The sequence below is a fragment of the Myxine glutinosa genome, chromosome 1 (assembly GCF_964187855.1).
Source record: "Myxine glutinosa chromosome 1, kmMyxGlut1.1, whole genome shotgun sequence".
Taxonomy (NCBI): domain Eukaryota; kingdom Metazoa; phylum Chordata; class Myxini; order Myxiniformes; family Myxinidae; genus Myxine; species Myxine glutinosa.
The window spans coordinates 415,587,014-415,613,774 of NC_136261.1; the positions used below are offsets into that span (position 1 = coordinate 415,587,014).

The 26,761-nt window shown below is 43.9% G+C and overlaps 1 protein-coding gene across 2 annotated transcripts in view; it reads left to right on the plus strand.

Moving 5' to 3' along the window:
* LOC137417925 (uncharacterized) overlaps positions 1–26,761 on the plus strand; it is a 108,176-nt gene that overhangs the window by 13,706 nt on the left and 67,709 nt on the right. For both annotated transcript variants that reach the window (XM_068103879.2, XM_068103886.2), the window contains exons 2-3: positions 321–505; positions 651–754. In XM_068103879.2, coding sequence (XP_067959980.2) covers positions 333–505; positions 651–754 — 277 coding nt within the window. In that variant the 5' untranslated portion in view covers positions 321–332. The remainder of the gene's footprint in view (positions 1–320; positions 506–650; positions 755–26,761) is intronic.

Consider the following 26,761-nt stretch of genomic DNA (forward strand, 5'->3'; position numbering starts at 1 on the left):
TGAAATTGCATTGTTTTGGTGGATAAAATTGGCCTTGTGTTGATGTGGCGCAGCATAATGGGCCGAATGGTCTCCTCTCGTTTACTCTGGGTTTATTTTTGTCTCTGTATAAAAAATTTCACATTCATTCGATGCTGATTGATAAGAAAACTTACAAAATGGGACACAGCGGTGAACAAACTGGATGCAAAAGGCCGCATTTATTGGATAATAATTGATTGGATTGTCAATGTAAATAACTCGCAAACATTCCAAAGAGAGTAAACAAAATAACATGTATAACCTTTCCTTTCTTAACACAGGCATTGTATCCCTGGCAGGTCATCGGTGAAATGGAGAGCTTCTTGGAATGGCTCAAGTTCCAAGGCCTGAGAGCAGAAACAGCCCAAGCAGTGATCGATAAGCTTGGAATTGAGAATCGGGAGGTTATTCGACCTTGTACTGAGTCGGATGCATTGCGGACCGAGCTCCTCTCTCTCTCCAAAGAGAAAATACAATTTGCAATGTATGCTGACTTCTGTAAATTTATGAATTCTTTTTCGAAGTCGCAAGATTTCCAGATTGTGGATTCTTCTCTGTTGGGAAGTATTTTTTGTCAACTTGGAGAATGTTATTCGGGAAGTTTCCTAATTCTCTCAAAACTTTGTTAGATTCCAAAATGTGCAGCTGGAAAATGATTCTGATTTCTCTGGAATCAGGTTCAGTGATTTCTGCAGCCTCCACTCTCAGGATGATGGATCAAGACCCACGTCTGGTATGTAACTTTTTTTAATACAACATCGCATGCTAACAAATATCTTGATCTTTTGCCATTGTTTTTTTTTTGGGATACTTTTAACTTGTGTGATCTCTATTGGTGCAGTTTTGTATTGTCTAATGAGAATGGATTTTTGACGTAGGGTACAAGGTAAATTTTAACTCACCTGGAGCATATTTCCGGGGAGCTAATGGGATGGTGCGTCGTCAGTCTGTCCATAAACACTTGCAACTTCTTCTCCGAAACTGCTAATGGGATTGTGACCAAACTTGTCTAAGACTATATTTTGTGTGTTGGAACTCAAGTTTGTTCGCGGCATTAAAAAAAATCGTCGTCTCAGGGGGTCTACTGGGGGTCAAAGTCAGTCCAGGTTTGACTCACCGCAGCCCCCCAAATTAGAACTACACATACGATTTCGATGAAACATGATGACAACCTTCATCACCAGTGATGTACCAAAGTTTGTTCACAGCATTTGAAAAATCGGGGTCCATTGCCTCTATTTTTTTTTCTTTTTTGGAAATTGCATTAAATTTCTACGTGTTTTGTGTTAAACGGTGCATTTAAGTTATCTGCATGCAGGAAGTAGGTTTTCTTTTTACCTCTCTTTACCCATGGAAGGCTTGTCCTTGTCCCACGCTTTTTGAAAAATATGAAGACGCTTCATCGTAGTCATCTTGTAATCAGCTCCTTCCTTCCTTCCGTCTGTCTGTCTGTCAGTCATGCTGTCTCTTCCTGGAAGGTTGTGTAAAAATTCACAATCTTCATTGTGATTATCACCACATGGAAATAAGGTGCAAGAGCAGTATCATTTTGATACGGATCCGGATCCAGCTCGTGTAATTTTAAAAGTGATTCTTCACCATTGAGTGATATGGCCAACCAGGCGGAGCTATGCTCTCTACTGAGTGCCGTTCTAGTTTTGATACGTGTGCTGGGAGGAGGTTGCAGTAAGGACGTGGACCAAATGTCGTGTGATGGTGTAGTGATTGTGATATTTATTCAGTCGAGGAAAAGGATTATCTGAATGTCTTAATTACCTGATTTATATTTGGAAGTTTTAAACTTTGTGTCCTGCAAAAGATTGACACTGAAATGTATGCAGGTGATGTCTATCCAATGAAAGTGGAATGCACACAAAACAACAACGATTCTTCTGTCTTAGAAGCTTTGAGATATGCTTCTGTAAAGGAAGCGTCAGATGTTAGTAGGGACAAAATGGAGCTTCTAACACACTATTTGGGACTGCTCCCAAAAACTTCCAATAGTTCAACTCACTTTGCTCGTCTCGTTATCACTCGTCTTTAGTCCCAATCCCAAATAGCATGTCAGAAGCGCCTTTATGTCCCTACTCCACTGCGTGGACCTGGCATCACCCTGTAGAGTAGATTAAAAAATAAATTCTATTTATATAGTATTTAAGTTGAGATCATAACAAATAAGTGTTTAAAAATATGACTTTTTATAAAGTATTAAGTTTAAGAAACTCACTCACAGAACCTATAAGATTTGATTATGTCTTATCTCTAATGAAAAAAAGTATATGGATATAGACGGAAATGTTTTTTCTACAAATTAAATATGCGCCATTATACAACCAAAGATTTGGGGATGATGATAGTGATGATAGTATCTCTATTGGAAAAGAAGACAGTTATGATACTGAGAGTTTGTGTTCAAACGATAGTTACGTGTTCAAATCAAAAACAAAGAGTTTGTGTTCAAATCGCATCCCCAACCCCAACCCCAACCCCAACCTTCACATTCAAAATCGCAACCCGAACCCAACCCCAACCCTCACATTCAAAATCGCAACACAACCCCAACCCCAACCCTAACCCGAACCCTCACATTCAAAATCACATCGCATTAATCGCATTAATGGGTGGAGGTCCTCAATGCCAAACAGGAAATCAGAGCTGTCTCCCTTGGCATATCACGTGCCTTCGATACGGTCTGGCACACAGCTCTGCTACCAAAACTCTCCTCCTCTGGTATCCATGGAAATCTCCACTCATGGCTTGCGGACTTCCTCTCTGGTCGTAGGCAACGTGTGGCCGTGATTGGATTTCTCTCATCTCCCCTTCCGCCTCCTGTTCTGGCTGGAGTTCCCCAAGGTAGTGTTCTGGGCCCTGTGCCATTTCTGGTCTTCATCAATGATCTCTCCGACTCTGGAAAATCCTCTCTATCTCTTGGCTGATGACTCCACTATCTGCCGCTCCATTCCTCATCCCTCAGATCGACAGTCTGCAGACCTGGGCAAAATCACAGACTGGTCAAATAAGTGGAACATGTCTTTCAATCCTGACAAATCTCACACTCTTACAATGTCACTCCGAAAGGACTGAATGGAAAACCCTCCCATCTACTTTCTCAACAATCCTCTCCAAGAAGTTCTGTTGCTCAAGCTGTTGGGTCTCACTATCTGCCATGATCTTTCTTGGGAAAACCACATTTCCAAGCTGGCCTCCAAAGCCAGTCGCCGACTGGGCATCCTCCGTCATGCGAAGTCCTTCCTTGGCACACCTGAGCTCCTCGCCACATACAAGGCTTTCATCCGCAACTCAATGGAATACTGTTCCCCCCTCTGGGCCGGTGCTCCTCCTCACACCTAGCTCGGCTTCACGCTGTTGAAACCAAAGCTTTCAGAATCATTGGCATCTCCTGCGATGAAGCTAACCTGAGGGCCTTTCACTCACTCACAGCAGGCAGGTTGGTGGTCTGTCAGTCTTCTACCGACTCCTCTCTGGCCTTGCTCCCCCAGGTCTCTCTGTGCTCTGTCCCCCTAATATTCCTACAGGTCACTATCGTTTGTCCCCCTAATATTCCTACAGGTCGCTATCGTCTGCCAGCAACCCTCTTATGGTTAAACTGCCAAAATCTAGGCTCTGTTCACCTTCGCTCTTTCATTCCCCTTTTCTCCCGCCTCTGGAACAAACTCCCCCACTCCCTTCAATCCCACTCCTCCCGCCAGGTCTTTAAAGCAACTGTTCACCACCATCTCCTATCTTCCCCCATCCAAACCTTTGATCTTTTCTACCCCCGCTAATTCACCCCAGATACACTTTTTTTGGAATTCCAACTTCTTTCCTGGAAGTCCTTGCAGTGTTATGTTTTATACCTCTACCACCTCTTCCCAAACCCGCCCCCTCCCACATTTCTCTCGGTGTCTTGCTCTCAAATGTTGTGTTTGTGTCCTTTCCCCTCTCTCCCCATCTTGTGTTCCACTCCCCTTATTTTGTGTTTTTTGTGTCGGTTGACTTTTTGTGTGATTAATGCTCGCTCTTTCACGAGCCTCAATCTTGTATTTAAAAAAAAAAAAAAAAAAAAAAAATCCCTAACCCAACATACTTTTTTGTTTGTTTGTTTTTAGTACGTATTTAAATATTTTTTTCCTCTTTTTTTTTTTTTTTTTTTTTTTGTATACAAGATCGAGGCTCGTGAAAGAGCGAACATTAATCACACAGAAAGACAAACCGACACATAAAACATATAACATAGGGAGCGGTAGACAAGATGGGGAGAGAGGGGGAAGGACACAAACACAACATTTGAGAGCAGGGACCGAGAGACATGGAGACATCGAGAGATCTGAGAGAGGGCGAGGGCTTTGGGGGGGGGGGGGGCGTGGGAAGGGGGCAGTGGGAGAGGTATAAAACATATGGACACTGCCAGGACTTCCAGGAAAGAAGTTGGAATTTCAAACAAGGTGGATCTGGGGTGAATTAGCGGGGGTAGAAAAGATCAAGGTTTTGGATGTGGGAAGATAAGAGATGGTGGTGAACAGCTGTTTTAAAGACCTGGAGGGAGGAGTGGGATTGAAGGGAGTGAGGGAGTTTGTTCCAGAGGCGGGAGAAAAGAGGAATGAAAGAGTGAAGGTGAGCGGAGAGCCGAGATTTCGGCAGTTTAACCATCAGAGGGTTGCTGGCAGATCTTGTGCGACCTGTAGGAATATTTTCGGGACAGAGCACAGAGAGAGCTGGGGGTGCAAGGCCGGAGAGGAGTCGGTAGAAGACAGAAAGACCACCTACCTGCCTGCGGTGAGTGAGTGAAAGGCCCTCAGAGATAGCTTCATCGCGGGAGATTCCAATAATTCTGAAAGCTTTGGTTTCAACAGCGTGAAGCCGAGCTAGGTGTGAGGCAGGAGCACCGGCCCATAGGGGAGAACAGTATTCCATTGAGCTGCGGATGAAAGCCTTGTATGTGGTGAGGAGCTCAGGTGTGCCGAGGAAGGACTTCGCACGACGGAGGATGCCCAGTCGGCGACTGGCTTTGGAGGCCAACTTGGAAATGTGGTTTTCCCAAGAAAGATCATGGCAGATAGTGAGACCCAAAATCTTGAGCGACAGAACTTCTTGGAGAGGATTGTTGAGAAAGTAGATGGGAGGGTTGTCCAGTCGATCTTTTCGGAGAGACATAGTAAGAGTGTGAGATTTGTCAGGATTGAAAGACATGTTCCACTTGTTTGACCAGTCTGTGATTTTGTCCAGGTCTTCAGAGAGTGAGGAGGCAGCAGACTGCCGATCTGAGGGAAGAGGAATGGAGCGGCAGAGAGTGGATTTCTCCCAATTCGCTTCTCCCAATTCTGTCTTGCAAGGCTTTCAAGTTTGAAGAAGTAGAAATGGGAAGAAAGAATTTTCCAGCATTTTCTTCCTCGAACTTTCTTGATATTGCTGAAATATATGTAAAAATATATATACCGTATTTTCCGGTGTATCAACCACACCCCCAATTTTCGACTTCAAAAAAAATAAAAATAAAAATCAGATTTTCGAGGGGAAAAAAAAAATTAGGAAAATTTAAAAAAGAGAAGAGAATAAATAAATAAACTGGAAAGCGAAATATGATGCAAAGGAAAGAGAAACTGAAGACAGAGAAAGAGTGAAAATACATGAAATGAGTTGAAAGAGAATTTAAAAAACATTATAATTATTCTTTCTTGCCAATGTGGGTCCCTGAAAAGGGCCGTTGGGTTTAGGCTCTAAAATCTGAAGAAGTCCTCGTCATCTGTTTCTTCAGGGAAGACATTACGAAGGTCATCATCTGAGTCTGGGTAGGGGAGATCATCGTCATCGTTATCCTCTTCTCCATCGTCGGTCACTGCCACTTCATCCTCCCAGATGATGTCATCTTGAGTGCCATCAAGGGCATTAGATATGCAGCACTTGAGGAAGGCCCGCTCGATGATGGCTGCCGGCAACTCCTCCCAGACCTTCAGTATCCAGCTACCGATCGTCGGGAGGTCCACCTTCCTCATCCTCCCAGTCTTGGTGAAGGTCTTGTCCCCCGACAGCATCCACTCTGACCAACAGCACCGCAGACCGTCTTTGAACGGCTTGTTGACTGAAACGTCTCGCAGCTGCAGCAGCGACATCATGCCACCCGGGATCATCACCAGATCAGTGTTGAGGCCCCTCAGCATTGACTTGGTCTCCTCTGTCTTGTGACAATGGAAGGCATAGAGGACGAGCATGCTCCGTCGCCGCGAAAGCCCACCAACTCGTCTCCCCCACACGACGCGGAGCCAGTCATCTACCAGCGCTTGGTCCAACCACCCCTTGGCCTGGGCACGAACGATTACACCCAGAGGAAATTTATCCTTTGGTAGCATCTTCCTCTTGAAGATGATATACGGCGGCAGCTTTCCCCCATCAGCGGTGCACGCTAGCATAACCGTAAAACGATCTTTCTCATGACCTGTTGTAGTGATGGACACCAACTTGTCACCTTTGGCTGAGATGGTGGTCCCTCGAGGCACATCGAACGTCAGCGGCGTCTGATCTGCATTGCCGATGCGGCTTAGGGGATAGTCGTGCTGCTTGCGGAACTTGATCACGAACTTCTGAAAATTAGCAGTCTTCTCTGCTATGTCATCAGGGAGATTCCGTGCGATGTGGGTTCGCCGGCGAATGGAAAGGCCATGACGACCCATGAACCTGTACGCCCAAGACGTACTGGCCGTGAAGACATCGACCCCTGTTTCCCTGGTGATGAGTCGGGCCTGGAGTCGCAATGCTAGTGTCGCGATGGCGTGTCCCTCGGCTCGCTTCTCTCTCACCCACATTAGCAGTCTCTCCTCCAAGGCCGGCCACTGGGCTGCTTTGCCCCTCATCGCCTTCTTATTCTTCGGCATCGTCTCCAGCATCTGCTTGTTAGTCCGCCAGCATCTAATGACGGACTCGTCGATTCCAAAGTGTCGGCCAGCCACCCGATTACTAAACTCTTCTGCAAACCTGCAGGCACGGAGCTTGAAAGCTGCTGTGAATGATCGCGGTGCCATCTCGTGGTCTTGGTCAGGATAGAAGCGAATAGTGAAGCTTGGTCTTGGTCAGCATAGAAGCGAATGGTGAATCTTGGTCTTGATAGCTCGAACAGGATAGAACGAATGGTGAAACTCCCCGTTGACCTCTCCGTTTTATACATTCGCCCAGCCCATGCAGCGGCATCAAAGCCGACTTCAATAGGTTAGGCCAGATAAAAAAAAGAGTTGTTGATCGTCTTCGCCCGACCCTACGAAACACACCCGACCCGAAACTTTTTTATTTTGAAAAAAATCATAAAAAACGATCTTTTCACATTCAAATTTGGTGCCGTTCTGCACCGCATGCGCAGTGCATGCTGTGCCGAGCATCGCAAGTGCCTCGGGCAACTTCACCCATTTTACGTTGGCCATTCATGGCGGCTATCGTGTGAGATTTTTCCCACTGAAATCTGTATTGATTCATGCTAGAATCGGCTTGAAATGCCTATTGTGATCGCATCAATAGCCCGTGAGGGCTCTTCCAAGACGGTGAAGGACTGGTTTGCGTGCAATATCGAGTTGGATGTTACAATCTCGGACTTCTATGCAGAGTTCTCAGACTGCAAGTATGATGGGGATAGGGAGCCATTGCCTGACGATAAACGTGGTACTTTTGTCAAAGTATTCGCCGGCCCCAGTAAAACTGACATGACGAAAGTTTCACCAGCTTGCAAAGTTTCTTATGTGACAAAGTCTCTTGGCTCATTTCTCAAATTTGTGTTGGCTGCAGACACGGCCACGGATCACAGGATGGAACCCGATGAATGAAGAAATAAAATCATTTTGAGGAGAAAGGAGTCTTTATTTCATATTTTTCCATGTCAACAAAACTCAATGGAAAGTAGGACAAAATATAAAAAATAAAAATAAAAACCTCCCTCCCTACCCGAACTTTTGAGAAAAAAAGGACGCTCAACAACTTTTTATTTTTATGTGGCCTTACCGCGGCGTTGATTAGACAATAGGTACGTCATAATGTCCCATGCAAAACATCCTGTTTACCATGTTGACGCTTTTGTTTTGTGACTTAATCCTGTCTTTATTTAGCACACTCTATTCACTATGTGACCTGTCATTCAAAGAGGACTAGTGAAAGTACACATTTTCACAAACACGCATAGAAAAATCAAATATTACAAACTTCAAACTTTCTTGTATTTTGACTGGCAGCAGTAATCGGCGATGAACCTACCTTAGTAACGTAATTGACGATCATTCATCATTGTATCCCCGCAACCCCAAAGTAATATAAAGATTACGTCCCGTTGATATGACTGTTTTTCAATGCACAAATTTTTCTGTTACTGTGTATCAACCGCATCCCCTTTTTTAGGGTTTTCCCGTCGGTAAAAAACCGCGGTTGATATACCGGAAAATACGGTATATTACTTATCTCGTATTAAATTAAATAACATATAGAATTTAATTTATTTTCAATCAACTGAACTTACCTTAAATCAGGCGTCATTAAACAAAGAACATTGTTCATTGCTTTAGAATCCAAAGAGTCTCCAAGATGGGTCCCACAAGTACAGTCTCCAAAATGAAACCAGTTTTCAAAGTCTCGAAGGCAAAAACTCTTTTCCTGATTTTATAAAATTTAGTGAGTCTCCAAGGTAGCCTCCACAGTTAGAACCATCTTGGCAGACCTCATAATATGTTTTTCCCAAATTTAGTGAGTCTCCAAGGCAGGCTCCACAGTTAGAACCATCTAGGCAGACCTCATAATCTGTTTTTCCCAAATTTAGTGAGTCTCCAAGGTATAACTCTTTGGCTGGATCATCAGGGTAGAACTCATTCTGTTGGTCTTGGTTGCTCAAAAGGTCTTCAAACAAATCAATCATTTCACCCCAGTTTGTGGCAAAAGTGGTATTTTCATATTGCATCTCAGATACAATTTCCTGTGAGAGAAAATAACAATGTATTAATTTATTACAATATTATTATTTGCATAAATCAAACTTTGTAAAAAATAAATAAATAAATAAATAAATAAATGAATAATTAAATATTTAAATAAATAAATAAATAAATAAATAATTAAATAAACAAGCAAATAAACAAAACAAATAAACAAACAAACAAACTTACCTCCATCATTGATAGGAGGTTCGAGTCCAGTTCATCAAGGTGAAGGTTGAGCTCCACACAGGTAGTAGGACCCCAAGGTAGGCCACAATCATCCCACTCAAGCTGTGGGCAGTAGTCCATTCTCAAGGGAAGCAGGAAGTCTGTTTAAAAAATGCCTGCACTGGAACCCTTTATATAAGAATGGTTGGTGTGTGTCATTTCCTGTGGGAATTCCCTGGGCAAGCCTTCACTGGAAATGATGCAATGCAATGCAATGCCTTAACTGGAAATGATGCAATGTTAGCTCAAGATGGTGATTTTGCTTTTAAGAAAATTAAGTTATTACCTAAAAATGAAACACAAATATTTGTTGGGTCTCTGTATGAGTATAATGAAAAATGGGGAGAGTTAATAAGTAAAATGCAAGTGTGAGTCAATAGCCCCATTGACTTCAATGTTATATTTAATATGTTTTAGTAGTTGGGTCTATTGAGGATTTAATATTTGTAGATGGGCAAAAAGAGGGTGAAATCTGGGTGAAAAAACAGTGATTTATTCAGTTTTTTTTTTTTTACCTCTTTCCCCATTGACTCCAATGTTACATTTGAGGTGAGCCAGAACCCCCCTTTCTCTACTACTCATATCATTATGTTTTTAAAAGAATTAAAATACACAAAATATTATGATGGTGTTAATTTAATATATATAATATTAACGAAAAAGAAATTAGATAATATTTCTCATTTGGAGTATGATTTGGTTAAAGATTTTAAACAATTATTAAAATTATACGATGAAAAACATGGTAAAAATAAAGTTGAAGAATTAGATTGGAAAAATTTGATGAATATACAATATTTATTATTTCAGTTATTACGTAAGCATAATCATAAATGTAATATTGAAGATTTTACGATACTTAAAACGGTCTAAAGAAAACAATTTCACGATAAAATATGTAAGGGTTTATTTAATATATTGGGGTGGCAATTTACACCAACATTTTAAGAATGTTAAGGAGAAATGGGAGAAATTTTTTGGGGAAATTATATAATTCAAAATTATATAATTGAAAAATGAACCATGTTGAACCATAGTGGATAAATTATTGTTTTGAAAAGCAATATTTTATTTCATTGTATATTATTTCATCTATATTATTAATCTATATTTGGTGTAATATAAATTTTTACAATACCGATATTACTATTACAATATAATAATAACGGTTTGGGTTGATTATTTTCATCTAATTCGGTATATACAGTGATAGGCTTATTAGATATCGAGCCAATTTTTCCGATACGAGTAAATTGTTCGGATTTGAAATAATGATGACAAGTTAATCTGGCGTGATCCATGGGTGGATCTCCTATTTCCTTACACATTTCATCACATGTTTCATCACACCTTGTTTTATCACTCTTTTTATCTGTTTTATTTGTTTTATCATAATCGTTATCATCTTTGTCGTTATCATCTTCATTGTTATCATCATCGTCTGTTTTATAATGAACAATTTTCTTTGAGATATGTATTATTTCGAATATAAAATAAAGAATATTTTAGTGCGTTTTATTTCAATAATAGGGTCCTTAAACGAATGACAAAGCTTATCAAAATGTATCATTGAAATAAGAACTGGATTAGACGTATAATCGTGAATAGGGGTCGGTATGATATTTTGAATAGATTCGGTATTAATTTTTAACCATGTATTGGAATTATCCACCAATGAAGTGATATCGATAATGAATTCAAAGGGGGTTTCCATTTTTTTTTTTTTTTTTTTTGTATACTGAATCGAGGCTCGTGAAAGAGCTAACATTTACTTCACAAACAAATCAACCAGACAAACAAAACACACAAATAGAGGGAGCGGAAAACAAGATGGGGAGAGAAGGGGAAGCACACAAACACAACATTTGAGAGCAGGGATGTGTGGAAGGGAGAGGGCTTGGGGGGAGGAGGCGTGGGAAGGGGGCTGGGGAGGGTGGAGGGAGAAGTATAAAACACAAGGACACCAAGGACTTCCAGGACAGAAGTTGGTATTTCAAAAAAGTGGAATTGGGGTGAAATTAGCGGGGGTAGAAAAGATCAAGGTTTTGGATGGGGGAAGATAAGAGATGGTGGTGAACAGCAGTTTTAAAGACCTGGAGGGTGGAGTGGGATTGAAGAGGGTGAGGGAGTTTGTTCCAGAGGCGGGAGAAGAGAGGAATGAAGGAGTGAAGGTGAGCAGAGAGTCTTGATTTTGGCAGTTTGACCATAAGAGGGTTGCAGGCAGATCTTGTGCGACCTGTAGGAATATTTGCGGGACAGAGCCCAGAGAGAGCTGGGGGGGGCAAGGCCAGAGAGGAGTCGGTAGAAGATGGAAAGACCACCAACCTGCCTGTGGTGAGTGAGTGAGAGGCCCTTTGAGTTAGCTTCATCGTGGGAGATTCCAATGATTCTGAAAGCTTTGGTTTCAACAGCGTGAAGACGAGCTAGGTGTGAGGCAGGAGCACCAGCCCAGAGGGGAGAGCAGTATTCCATTGAGCTGCGGATGAAAGCCTTGTATGTGGTGAGGAGCTCAGGTGTGCCAAGGAAGGACTTCGCACGACGGAGGATGCCCAGTCGGCGACTGGCTTTGGAGGCCAGATTTGAAATGTGGTTTTCCCAGGAAAGATCATGGCAGATAGTGAGACCCAAAAGCTTGAGTGACAGAACTTCTTGGAGAGGATTATTCAGAAAGTGGATGGGAGGGTTGTCCAGTCGGTCTTTTCGGAGAGACATCGTAAGAGTGTGAGATTTGTCAGGATTGAAAGACATGTTCCACTTGTTTGCCCAGTCTGTGATTTTGTCCAGGTCTGCAGAGAGTGAGGAGGCAGCAGACTGCCGATCTGAGGGAAGAAGAATGGAGCGACAGAGAGTAGAGTCATCAGCAAAGAGATACAGAGGATTTTCAAGAGAGTCAGAGAGATCATTGATGAAGACCAGAAAAAGCACAGGGCCCAGAACACTGCCTTGTGGAACTCCAGCCTGAACAGGAAGAGGAGATGAGAGAAACCCATTCAGGGCCACACGTTGACTACGACAGAGAGGAAGTCCGCCAGCCATGCGTGGAGATTTCCATGGATACCAAAAGAGGAGAGTTTGGTGAGCAGAGCGGGGTGCCAGACCGTATCGAAGGCACGTGATATGTCAAGGGAGACTGCTCTAATTTCCTGCTGGGCATTGAGGACCTCCATCCATTGTTGAGAAAGCAGAAGCAGCATGTCCAGAGTAGAGTGTCCAGGTCTGAAACCAAATTGATGATCAGAGATCAAGCCATTGGAAAAGAGGAAAGATTTCATATCTGAAGCAATGATGGATTCCATGACTTTGCTGATAATTGGGAGAAGGCTGATTGGTTGGTAGTTGCTGGGATCTGTTTTTGCACCTTTTTTGTGCAAAGCGGTGATGTTGGCAGATTTCCAAGCAGATGGAAGATGACCTTGAGCAAAAGAGAGGGTGAAGAGAACAGAGAGAGTGGTGAAAGAGCGGAAGAACAGGATTTTAGGACCCGTGGGCTGATGCCGTCAGGTCCAGTTGCAGAATCCGAGTCGAGGGTTGACAGAAACTTTTCCACCTTGTCAGGAGGAAAGGACACAGAGTCCAGGAGCAGCTGGGTACGACTGGGTATGGTGGGTGCAGAGAGGGATGGGTTTGGGACACAAGATTTAGAGGCAAACACAGAGTTGAGGCATTCAGCTTTTTCACGTGCGGAGTCAGCCGTGTGGCCATTTGAGGTGAGGGAGGGGATGGAGGGGGAACAAACACCAGAAACAGATTTGACCAGACGCCACCAGGATTTGGAAGAGGGAGACAGATAAGAGAGTTCAGTCCTGAGAACGGAGAGATATTGTTTCCTGGCTCTCCTGAGGGTGGACACACACTTGTTTCGGGCTTTGTGAAAGGAAATGAGATTTCCTTCCGTTGGATTTGCTTTCCAGGAGACGAAAGCAAGTTATTTCTGGGCAATAGCCTCACCACAAGATTCAGTGTACCATGGACGGGAGGAAGGGTATGACAACAGAAGACGAGATGGGATAAATCTGTGCATGAGAGAGAGCAGTTTGCTTTGGAAGAATTCCCAGGAAGAATTTATGTCAGAGGCAGTAGAGATGGGAGACCAGTCCAGATGATTGATGGCTGCTTGAAGACCGTGCCAGTTGACCTGAGTGAAATGCCAGACTCGTCGACGCTGAGGAGGCTCTCTGAGAATGGTCAGAGAGATGTTCACTTTAACAAGCACATGATCAGAAGAGCCGATTGGAGCAGAAGAAGAGCAGCAGACATTTTCAGGGAAGTTAGTCATAACCAAGTCCAGAAGAGAAGATGCTCCGTTGACTGAAATCCGGGTCGGGAAATTGACAGATTGTGGCAGTCCCAGTGAGTCACAGAAGTCCTTTGCTGAAGAGCCATGGCTGGTGAGAGAGGTACCCACACCCAGCCAACTGGCATGGTGACAGTTGAAATCACCACATATGAGGAAGAGAGAGTTGGGATGGGTAGATAGAAGTTGGTCCATATTCTCAGACAGCGAGATGTAGATGGAGTCATCACTGTTTGGTGGACGGTACAACACACATATGAACAAAAGGTGGGAGCGAAGGGGAAGCCGTAGCCAAAGGTATTCCTGGGGGTGAGGTGGAGAGAGGGCAGTGCAGGGCGAGTGAGGAAGAGAGTTTTTTATAAAGATAGCAACCCCACCTCCAGGACGAGGCTCAGGTCTATCATACTGGAGGAGGGAGTAACCTGGGAGAGATACCAAGGAATCAGAGACATCATGAAGGAGGAAAGTTTCTGTTAAGCAGATCACGTCTGGTTTGTCAGAAGCAACCTGTATGGAGAGATCAGACAAGTTTGAGCGAAGGCCCCGGATGTTTGAGGTCCATACTGTTAAGGAAGAGGAAGGGGGAGCATCGGATACAGAACAGGGGGGGGGAGCGGTAGGGTAAGAGGAGGAAGAGGTAGGGAGAGCTGCTGAATGTGTGTCGGAGATTACAGAATAGCTTGGAGAAAGGGAAGAATGGGGCAGACAAAAGGTTTGATGGTGATTGGGAGAGGCGCAGTGAGGTGTTATTTGACGAGGGGGAAGAGCGAGGCAGAAGGTTGAGGGAGATGAAGGTGAAAGTTGGAAGGGGGAAGAAGCGGGGAGGACGCTTTGAGGGGGAGGGGTGAGAGGGGATTCTAGGAGGGGAGGAGCGAGGGAGAGTCTCGGAGGGGAGGGGTGTGGGGGGAGATTTGAAAGGAATGGGTGATTGGGAAGATTTGGAGGGGAGGGCCAAGGAGGAAGATTTGAAAGGAATGGGTGATTGGGAAGATTTGGAGGGGATGGGCAAGGGGGTAGGTTTTGAGGGGAGGGGTGATGGGAAATGGGATTTTGGGGTGATGGGATTTTGAAAAATGTACGATTAATGGGAAACGAACATTTATTGCAAAATGAGTTTCTTGAGACATTCAAGTCAAAAATACGTTTGAGGACGCTGGAGGGAGGATGGAGTGCTGGAGAGTTTCGGGAATGAATGAAAGATGCACTATAAGAGGTGGAATTTTTTTTGGGAATGAATGGATTTGGTGAGTAAGTCGAAAGCATCCTTTTATAGAAGAAGAAGAAAAAGGTGTTATAGAATATGACAGAATGCAGGTCTTCAGGGTTCAGATGAGACATTTTTTAACAACGTGATCACAAACAACGTGGTCGAAGAACGAACGAACGAACAAATAAGAACGAATAAACGAATAAGAACGGAAGGAAATGTTTTTGGGTTTTTTTTTTTTTTGAGATTTTAAAACAAGGAAGTATGGGATGAAAAGACCGTGAAAAACAGAGACCGGAAAATAATTGCAGCGCGATCGGAGAACCGCTGAGACAAAAACGAAGCCTCAAGCCAAGGTTGGACACAGTAGCCTAGTACTACACTTAGGCCTCAGAATACACGATAAGAAAGACCGACGATTCTGTACACAGGTATGGAAAACCAACGCCAAGAATACTATTCAAGACACCCCAATAGGTACATACAAGACAAGTTTCGACAAAAACACAATTGAGAATAGTTACTTAAACTTAAACAGTTACTTAATTTTAAAAACAATCTCGGTCTTGTTTTTTATGAAATTAAAAAAGTGATTAATATGTGAGCCTTATCCTATATGAATTGCTTCAGAATGATTATACTTGTATGTTTCAAAATATTCAGCATCTAATTCGATTTTAATTAACGTATTTTGTGCAGTGTATTTTTCAAGGTATAAACCCTTATCATTAATGGTAAAACAAACTGTAGTCATATTATGATATAGTACTTCAAATAGAGCTTTAAATTTATTTGAATGTTTTGATCGTGCATTATTTTGCATTATTTTGTTATTATCAATTTTTCTTTATATTAAAAAAATTGATTGGAATCTTGATTTGTCAACATACACAATCGCTGTTATTCTCAACGGGTTTAATATTTTTGACGTTGATCATTAATTTATTACAGCGTTCAAATATTTGCTGTACAATTACATAATTTTCCTTTAGTTGAATTGAGGGTCCATTACATCCAATAAAAATATTGGAAACATGTATGGCACAGACAACTTGACACTTGGTATTTAACAAATTATTCTCAATAGGATCCATATGACATGAATCAGTATCAACACCATCTTTGGTAACATTACTGTTATAGAAAGTTGTGATTTCAAGAGGAATGGTAGTATCTCTATATTTCTCAAGTTTGGTTAACAATTTTGGATACATTACCGGTGGATGATTTTCAACAAGAATTTCTCCATCACGTTTCCGCCAAAATATATCCATTGCATTAACAAATGCTTTAAATTTTCCTTTTTCCTTTTTCAATTTCTCAATGACGTCAATTTTGGATAAATGAACCTTTAAACATAGAAATAGCATTAGCTTCATCTTTTGAGACAGGTTTATGCACATCTATAAACATTTATAAACCCCACTAGTATGTTAATATTCTTTAAACGAAAAATTCAAGAAAGAATTGAAAAAATTTTTTAAATGTAAAATTTAAAATTGAAAAATTTAATTTTTTTTTTTTAATTGAAAAAATTGGGAAAATTGAAAAATGAACCATGTTGGACCATAGTGGACCATAGTGGACCATGTTGAACCATGTTGAACCATGTTGGACCATGTTGAACCATGTTGAACCATGTTGAACCATAATGAACCATGTTGAACTATATTGAACCATGTTGAACCATCATTGGGGTGCTGTGAGCCAGAATCAACATTTCCATTCTACTAATATTTAACACTTTTGAAACCCTGACCCAAGTATTTCAATCATTTTTTGTCATGTGGAGATAGTTGCATTTTACCTTTCTTAATTTCTTTGATTGCTTGTAATTTATGAGACTCCTTTTGAGCGTCTTTTATACTCTTTACAGCATCCGCTACATTTCCCATGGCAGACACGGTTCAATCAATTAGGTCTTTATGTTGAAGAATAGTTGAACCATTACCCATTAGAGTATCAATTATTCCATCTCCTTTATTTCTAAATTGATGTCTTACACCCCGTTGTCTCTTAGGTTTATAGTATCCTCGACCAAGAAACATACCCTCACCCTTATAGTACATGAAAGGTACATGAAAGCACCCTTCTCAAAATTGCCTGCCTCTCAAGCGATCCATCTCAAGCCTACCTGCAAACTTTTTATTTGGTTAGTGAGCACCTCATCATGATTTGAACACAGACCTTGTACATATTCCATGACTTCCTCCTTTATCTCCCTTTTAGTTTCCCTCCATCTCTTCTTAATTTCGCTCACCCCCTCTTCCACCTCCTCTAATTTTTCCTTTACCTCCTTCATCTCCCGGTGCGCCCCCTCTATTTCTTCCTCTAACGCCACCTTAACCGTTTTGATGTGCGTCCTCACCTCTCGGTCCTTCGTCTCCATCACTTCTGTCACCTCCTCCAACTTCTTCGTCAACCTCTCATGTACCATCTGACATTCCTTTTGTGTTGCTATTAATTCGTTTTTAATGTCCTTTTGTGTCGCTTTTAAACCCCCGATGATTGCAGTGTTCTTTTCCACTTGGTCCGCTAGTTCCCTTTGTCCGACTGTCAGCTGTTGTACTCCCTTCGTCAGATCTTCTATTCCCCCTTGTAACTTAGCCGTATTATTTCTCACCTCTTTCTCCATACGCCTCTCACCTCGCTTTACCTCCTCGCACAGCCCCGAAACCTCCTCACTTACCCCTCGTCGTATTTCCTCCATCTCTTTTGTAGATGCCACCCTCATCTGTCCCAATTCATCCCTCTGAGCATCCAGTTTGGTTTCTACCCCGATTTTTACCTCCTCTATCTGCTCTCCCATTTGTTTAATTTCTCGGGCGGATTGCTCCCCTATCTCCCGCAATTTGTCCTCCATCCTATTTTCTAACCCCATTAACCCATTTTTCACCCCCTCTATCTGATTCTCCTGGGCAGCCATTCTATTTTCCACCCCCGTTAACCCATGTTTCACCCCTTCTATCCCATTGTCTAACCCCTCAAATTTCTTGTCTAATCCCTCAAATTTCTTTTCTAATCCCTCACCGGTACCCCTCGCTTCGTCCCTCATTACCCCCATTTGCCCCATAATTCTGCTTTCCATTTTTTCACTATCAGCCCTCCTTTGCTCACTCTGCAGGTTGAGGGACGCCTGCATTTGTACTATACTGTCGTTTTTTTTCTGCATTTCCACCATGAATTGGGCCATGAAGGCTTGCATTTGGGCCGCGCTCATTGGTTCCACGACCGTGGCCCCCTCAACCACGTGCGCGAGGGCGCCATTCTGTGCGTCTGAAACCTCCGCAACCACATTGCTATTTTTCTCCTCCTCCTTTTCCTCCACATACATTTCCCCGAGGTCCTGGGTCGATTCCACCCTGTCTATCTCTCCCACCGACATCCGATCGCCTTGATTGTCCATGGCGCGATCTCAAAATTCGGGTTTTATAAAACAAAATAAATTTCGGCAGCTTGTAATTTTGAGCGCGTTAAGCGCGCTTCGGATCCGATTTCGGGTCCGATCTCCCTCCTCGACACCAAATGTTACTGCTATAACACAATTGGTGTTCCAAAATTTGGGCCTAACAAATTTAGGCCCAGGTCCGAATCCAACTCCTGACAACCAAATGTTGCAGACGCGGCTTTTATAAAACAAAACAAATTTCGGCCGCTCCAAATTTTGGCCAAATTTTTTTTTTTCCTCTATTCGTTGTTTTAAAAAAAAATTTGGTCGGGCCTCGAATCCCACTCCCAGACACCAAATGTTACAGACGCGGCTTTTAGATGTTATATTGACCGAGCGGTGGTGTATTTAACCGCGTCCGAACAGTTCCTCCCCGATTAAAACCCGATTCCACCCGACGTTGACCCGATCGCCCCACAGATATTCAATCGGGAAATCTCTAAAGCGACCGAAAGAGAATGAAAAAGAAGAAGAAGAAGAATACGGAGGAAGAACAGGTTTTATTATACACACACAAGCAATGGATGGAAGAAGCAGTCACACAGCGAATCCTTAACTTACACTATTCATTTTTACTTAGCCCCAAGACAAACGAGCAGGACAGGACGTTCACACTTACACAGGGGATAATTGCAGGCAGGTAGGCTTGAGATGGAGGCAAGGTCGGGAGGCCGCCGTTCGCAATTCCTCGCGGTTTTGGCGGGAAACCCTCGTCGTGTATCCGCTGTGGTCGACGGCATGCGCTGGTTCGGCACACCTGCTCCTCTTCTGGGGTGGGGCCGTCTCCCTCCTTTCAGCGCGTCTCTCCAAAGCTGGTCTCCTTGCCGAGTACCTCTCCTCTTTTGCTTGGAGCGTTTCGCATTTCACCGCCTCTCTTTGGTGCAGCCTCTTTGCTCCTCTCCCAGGGTCATCTCCAGCTCATCTCCAGTCATCTCGTAAAGCAGTCCCTTTTATCACCTCGAGCGAAATCAAGCCGCCGACTCCGAGGGCACACGTACCGGGTCACTCACCGCGGTGTTGATTGGCTGTTAGGGCTGGTTCACTCCTTCCCTCTTATGACGAGGTGGAGACACGCCTTTCTTCCCCAACCTTACCTCGTGGCCAATGGTGGTTTGAAGAAAACCGGCCAAAATGCGGAAGGCAATTGGAAGGGAGGTTTTGGGGAAATTGGAAGGGCCTACGCTTATTTTGTTTGATACAATGCAAAGTCAATCTAGTGGGAAAACACATACTTAGCCTACATGGAATAAGGAAATACACTATTTAAAAGATATATCGTGGCCTGCGTGTACATTTCATGCAATTTAACTAGGACGCTGACTGCGACCATTATTTACATTACAGGGTGGTACCGTACGTTTGTAACGTTCACATTGTAACGTTTTCACATTCGTTACACTTCCTCCAAAATTGTTACACTTCTCAAAAACCGTTACACTTCTCAAAATCGTTACAGTATCCTCGACCAAGAAACATACCTTCACCCTTATAGTATGGTGAAAGGTACATGAAAGCTTTGAAAGGGACATGTACCTTTGAAAGGTACATGTACAAAGGTACATGATCATCAATGATCTCTCTGACTCTCTTGAAAATCCTCTCTATCTCTTTGCTGATGACTCTACTCTCTGTCGCTCCATTCTTCATCCCTCAGATCGGCAGTCTGCATCCTCCTCACTCTCTGCAGACCTGGACAAAATCACAGACTGGGCAAACAAGTGGAACATGTCTTTCAATCCTGACAAATCTCACACTCTTACGATGTCTCTCCGAAAAGACCGACTGGACAACCCTCCCATCCACTTTCTGAATAATCCTCTCCAAGAAGTTCTGTCACTCAAGCTTTTGGGTCTCACTATCTGCCATGATCTTTCCTGGGAAAAACACATTTCAAATCTGGCCTCCAAAGCCAGTCGCTGACTGGGCATCCTCCGTCATGCGAAGTCCTTCCTTGGCACACCTGTGCTCCTCACCACATACAAGGCTTTCATCCGCAGCTCAATGGAATACTGCTCTCCCATCTGGGCTGGTGCTCCTGCCTCACACCTAGCTCGTCTTCACGCTGTTGAAACCAAAGCATTCAGAATCATTGGAATCTCCCGCGATGCAGCTAACTCCAAGGGCCTCTCACTCACTCACCGCAGGCAGGTTGGTGGTCTTTCCGTCTTCTACCGACTCCTCTCTGGCCTTGCCCCCCCAGCTCTCTCTGGGCTCTGTCCCACAAATATTCCGACAGGTCGCACAAGATCTGCCTGCAACCCTATTATGGTTAAACTGCCAAAATCAAGACTCTCTGCTCACCTTCACTCCTTCATTCCTCTTTTCTCCCGCCTCTGGAACAAACTCCCTCACTCTCTTCAATCCCACTCCACCCTCCAGGTCTTTAAAACAGCTGTTCACCACCATCTCTTATCTTCCCCCATCCAAAACCTTGATCTTTTCTACCCCCGCTAATTTCACCCCAATTCCACTTTTCTGAAATACCAACTTCTGTCCTGGAAGTCCTTGGTGTCCTTGTGTTTTATACTTCTCCCTCCCCCCCCCCCCCCCTTCCCATGCCTCGTCCCCCCAAGCCCTCTCCCTTCCACACATCTCCCTGCTCTCAAATGTTGTGTTTGTGTGCTTCCCCTTCTCTCCCCATCTTGTCTTCCGCTCTCTCTTTTTATATATTTTGTTTGTCTGGTTCATGTGTTTGTGAAGTAAATGTTAGCTCTTTCACGAGCCTCGATTCAGTATACAAAAAAAAAAAAAAAAAAAAAGCCTTCCCCATTCCCATTCCCATCTATCATAATTCTTTTATATTTTCCCAACTCGTGTTTTCTCACAATAACCATTGTTTATTTATTAGAAAAAAAATTATTCACCGTTATTTATTTATTGAAAAACTTCACTTCTGTGAATTCTGATGGATATAATTTCATCATTGAAAGAAATCATCCGATTATCTTGATTGGTTATCCTAAAATTTACTCTATAAATATTTTTTCCTGACAGGTAAATAGATGAGATTTTTTGGTTCCATGTTGAATTTATAACCAATCGGGGTTGAGTATGTGCTGAATGAAAATATTGTATTTGTTCTCATTCCATCGTTATAAGCACCATCAATCAAATCGTACTTTTTTTTTTTTTTTTTTTTTTTTTGTATACTGAATCGAGGCTCGTGAAAGAGCTAACATTTATTTCACAAACAAATCAACCAGACAAACAAAACACACAAAAAGAGGGAGCGGAAGACAAGATGGGGAGAGAAGGGGAAGCACACAACCACAACATTTGAGAGCAGGGAGAAGTGTGGGAGGGAGAGGGCTTGGGGGCAGGAGGCGTGGGAGGGAGGGCGGGGGGGAGAGGTATAAAACACAAGGGGACCGAAATTATCGGGGGTAGAAAAGATCAAGGTTTTGGATGGGGGAGGATAAGAGATGGTGGTGAACAGCTGTTTTAAAGACCTGGAGGGTGCAGTGGGATTGAAGAGAGTGAGGGAGTTTGTTCCAGAGGCAGGAGAAAAGAGGAATGAAGGAGTGAAGGTGAGCAGAAAGTCTTGATTTTGGCAGTTTAACCATAAGAGGGTTGCAGGCAGATCTTGTGCGACCTGTAGGAATATTTGGGGGACAGAGCCCAGAGAGGGCTGGGGGGGCAAGGGCAGAGAGGAGTCGGTAGAAGACGGAAAGACCACCAACCTGCCTGCGGTTAGTGAGTGAGTGAAAGGCCCTGGGAGTTAGCTTCATCGCGGGAGATTCCAATGATTCTGAACGCTTTGGTTTCAACAGCGTGAAGATGGGCTAGGTGTGAGGCAGGAGCACCAGACCAGAGGGGAGAGCAGTATTCCATAGAGCTGCGGATGAAAGCCTTGTATGTGGAGAGGAGCTCAGGTGTGCCAAGGAAGGACTTCGCATGACGGAGGATGCCCAGTCGGCGACTGGCTTTGGAGGCCAGATTTGAAATGTGGTTTTCCCAGGAAAGATCATGGCAAATAGTGAGACCCAAAAGCTTGAGTGACAGAACTTCTTGGAGAGGATTATTCAGAAAGTGGATGGGAGGGTTTTCCAGTCGGTCTTTTCGGAGAGACATCGTGAGAGTGTGAGATTTATCAGGATTGTAAGACATGTTCCAATTGTTTGCCCAGTCTGTGATTTTGTCCAGGTCTGCAGAGAGTGAGGAGGCTGCAGGCTGCCGATCTGAGGGATGAGAAATGGAGCGACAGAGAGTAGAGTCGTCAGCAAACAGATAGAGAGGATTTTCAAGAGAGTCAGAGAGATCATTGATGAAGACCAGGAAAAGCACAGGGCCCAGAACACTACCTTGGGGAACTCCAGCCTGAACAGGAAGAGGAGATGAGAGAAACCCATTCAGGGCCACACGTTGACTACGACCAGAGAGGAAGTCCGCCAGCCATGCATGGAGATTTCCATGGATACCAAAGGAGGAGGGTTTGGTGAGCAGAGCAGGGTGCCAGACTGTATCGAAGGCACATGAAATGTCAAGGGAGACAGCTCTAATTTCCTGTTTGGCGTTGAGGACCTCCATCCATTGTTGAGAAAGCAGAAGCAGCATGTCCAGAGTAGAGTGACCAGGTCTGAAACCAAATTGATGATCAGAGATCAAGCCATTGGAGAAGAGGAAAGATTTCATATCTGAAGCAATGATGGATTCCATGACTTTGCTGATAATTAGGAGAAGGCTGATTGGTCTGTAGTTGCTGGGATCTGTTTTTGCACCTTTTTTGTGCAAAGCGGTGATGTTGGGTGATTTCCAAGCAGATGGCAGATGACCTTGAGCAAAAGAGAGGGTGAAGAGAACAGAAAGAGGGAGTGAAAGAGCAGAAGAACATGATTTTAGGACCCGTGGGCTGATGCCGTCAGGACCAGTTGCAGAATCAGAGTCGAGGGTTGACAGAAACTTTTCCACCTTGTCAGGAGGAAAAGACACAGAGTACAGGAGCAGCTGGGTACGACTGGGTACGGTGGGTACAGAGAGGGATGGGTTTGGGACACAAGATTTAGAGGCAAACACAGAGTTGAGGCATTCAGCTTTTTCACGTGCGGAGTCAGCCGTTAAGCCGTTTGAGGTGAGGGAGGGGATGGAGGGGGAACAAACACCAGAAACAGATTTGACCAGACGCCACCAGGATTTGGAAGAGGGAGACAGATAAGAGAGTTCCGTCTTGAGAACGGTGAGATATTGTTTCCTGGCTCTCCTGAGGGTGGACACACACTTGTTTCGGGCTTTGTGAAAGGAAATGAGATTTCCTTCCGTTGGATTTGCTTTCCAGGAGACTAAAGCAAGTTGTTTCAGGGCAACAGCCTCACCACAAGAATCCGTGTACCATGGACGGGAGGAAGGGTATGACAACTGAAGACAAGATGGGATAAATCTGTGCATGAGAGAGAGCAATTTATTTTGAAAGAATTCCCAGGATGAGTTGATGTCAGAGGCGGTAGAGATGGGAGACCAGTCCAGATGATTGATGGCTGCTTGAAGACAGTGCCAGTTGGCCTGAGTGAAATGCCAGACTCGTCGACGCTGAGGAGGCTCTCTGAGAATGGTCAGAGAGATGTCCACTTTGACAAGCACATGATCAGATGAGCCGATTGGAGCAGAAGAAGAGCAGCAGACATTTTCAGGGAAGTTTGTCATAACCAAATCCAGAAGAGAGGATGCTCCGTTGACTGAGATCCAGGTCGGGAAATTGACAGATTGTGTCGGTCCCAGTGAGTCGCAGAAGTCCTTTGCTGAAGAGCCATGGCTGGTGAGAGAGGTACCCACACCCAGCCAACTGGCATGGTGACAATTGAAATCACCACATATGAGGAAGAGAGAGTTGGGATGGGTAGATAGAAGTTGGTCCATATTATCAGACAGTGAGATGTAGATGGAGTCATCGCTGTTTGGTGGACGGTACAACACACATATGAACAATAGGTGGGAGCGAAGGGGAAGCCGTAGCCAAAGGTATTCCTGGGGGTGAGGTGGAGAGAGGGCAGTGGAGGGCGAGTGAGGAAGAGAGTTTTTTTAATATAGATAGCAACCCCACCTCCAGGACGAGGCTCAGGTCTATCATACCGGAGGAGGGAGTAACCTGGGAGAGATACCAAGGCATCAGAGACATCATGAATGAGGAAAGTTTCTGTTAAGCAGATCACATCTGGTTTGTCAGAAGCAACCTGTATGGAAAGGTCAGTCAAGTTTGAGCGCAGGCCCCGGATGTTTGAGGTCCATACCGTTAATGAAGAGGAAGGGGGTGCATCGGGTCCAGAACAGGGGGGGGGGGAGGGGTAGGGTAAGATGTGGAAGAGGAGGAAGAGGTAGGGAGAGCTGTTGAAGGTGTGTCAGAGATTTCAGAGATTTCAGAATAGCTTGGAGAAAGGGAAGAATGGGGTGGACAAAAGGTTTGATGGAGATTGGGTGAGGCACAGTGAGGTGTTATTTGAGGAGGGGGAAGAGCGAGGCAGAAGGTTGGGGGAGATGAAGGTGAAAGTTGGAAGGGGGAAGAAGCAGGGAGGATGCATTGAGGAGGAGGGGTGAGAGGGGAGTCCAAGAGGGGAGGAGCGAGGGAGAGTCTCAGAGGGGAGCGGTGTGGGGGGAGTTTAGGAGGGATGGGAGGGAAGGGGCAAGGGGGGAGATTTGAAAGGGATGGGTGATGGGGAGGATTTGGAGGGGAGGGGTGAGATTGGATTTTGAAAAGTGTACGATTCATGGGAAACAAACATTTTTTGCAAAATGAGTTTGAGACCTTCGAGTCAAAAATACGTTTGAGGACACTGGAGGAGGGGTGGAGTTCTGGATAGTTTAGGGAATGTAGAAAGGAGGAACTGTAAGAGATGGTATTATATATATTTTTTGGAATGAATAGATTTGGTGAGCAAGACGAAAGCATCCTTTTGTAGGAAAAGAAGAAAAGGGTGTTATAATATATGAGAGAAAATAGTTGTTCAGGGGAGAGATTATACATTTCTAACCACGTGATCATGTGATCGCGAAAGAAGAACGAACGAACAAAAAGAACAACAAATAAACGAATAAGACCTGGGAAGGAAATATTTTTTGGGTTTTATTTTTTTTGTGAGTAGAGATATTAAACAAGGAGGTATGGGGTGAACGACTGGGATGAAACAGAGAACGAAAATAATTTCAGCGTATTCGACGAATCGCTGAGAGAAAAACAAAACCACAAGGTCGGAGACGGTACGGTAGCCAAGCCTACGAGTACTACTACTCGGCCGCAGAATACTCGATACGCATTAACCGACGATTGTGTATACATGTACGAAAAATTAGCACCGAAAATTTTCCAAAAAGATACGCTATATGTACAGACACCGAAAGATAGATACAGTCTCGACAAAAACACAATTGAGAAATATCACTTAGCTTCGAAAGCGTGAGCGCATGGAACAGCTTCGAAAAGACGTGACCTCGCCGTGATCTCGCGAGACTCGCGAGTTCGAGACTTCTCGCGAGACAATGAATTAATACCGAATTTATACCGGAGGATATTTGAATAACATTATCACTGTAAAATGTCCCGTTATTCTCAATCTTTTTTGAACAGAAACCCAATAGCTCTCGGAATGAATTTTCAATCGTGAAATCAACTTTATAATTATTTTTAAGTTTAATGGTTGATTTTGAAATATGTTTTTGAATATCTATTACAATATTTTTCAGTTCATCACCTTTGGCTTTCATAAGACGGACAATTCCATAAGATATTTGAGAAATCTCGTAAGCTCTGGGTGAAACTGTTATAGTTTGATATCCACTTCCTGAATTATAACTGAACTTTTTGTTTTTCTCTGTGACATTAAACAAGATATTATAAGTTTCCATTGACAATAAAGATGCCTCATATTCTTTTGCGGGGTCAAGTTGTGGTGGGTAAGGGAATGAAGCTGTGTGATCACTCGTTGTGAAATTAAAACTAAGAATTGTGCTTCTCATTCCATATATAATATTGTTACGGTTTTGTGCGAAGCCCGTTCCCTTACCAAGGGGAGATTAAGCCCCTTGTTCTCCTTGGGTCTTCGAAACCGCGAGACTGATTCGGCACTTCCGGTCAGATGTGGGACAGGGTTTCGGGACAATGTTTTCACGTACCTAAGTACCCACGCCGCCGCGGAAGCGGGGATCAAGTCTCGCACGAACCACGCATAATTTGAGTACACCCGAGCGGATGGCGTACCACGTGGTCCATGCTGTTACCTTGCTATTGGAACCCGATCAAAGCGATATAATTTGTACCACGCTAAGTCAATGATGGAAGAGACAAAACGATCGAATCAACGGAATAACAGATTTAATTATTATTATTTACACAATGTGCAGTGGTAGAAGAAGCAGAGAACCAGGGCATTCTTAAACAGTCTTAAGTTATTACCCAGACAATGGGCCCATTCACACTCACAGGGGGATGAAGGAAGAATTGTTCATGCGCTGAACGTGCTGGCTTTGGTCGTCCAGGAACAGCTCACCCGGCATGGCCCTCTGGCGGTCGCCGCACGTTCCCCGGCGAAGACAGGCATGCAGGCGGGAAGAATCCTCGCAGCACGAATATCGGCAAAGCAGGCAGGCGGGAAATATGCGCATCTGTGGCCCAGCACGGCTGTCTTTCACAGCGCGATTAA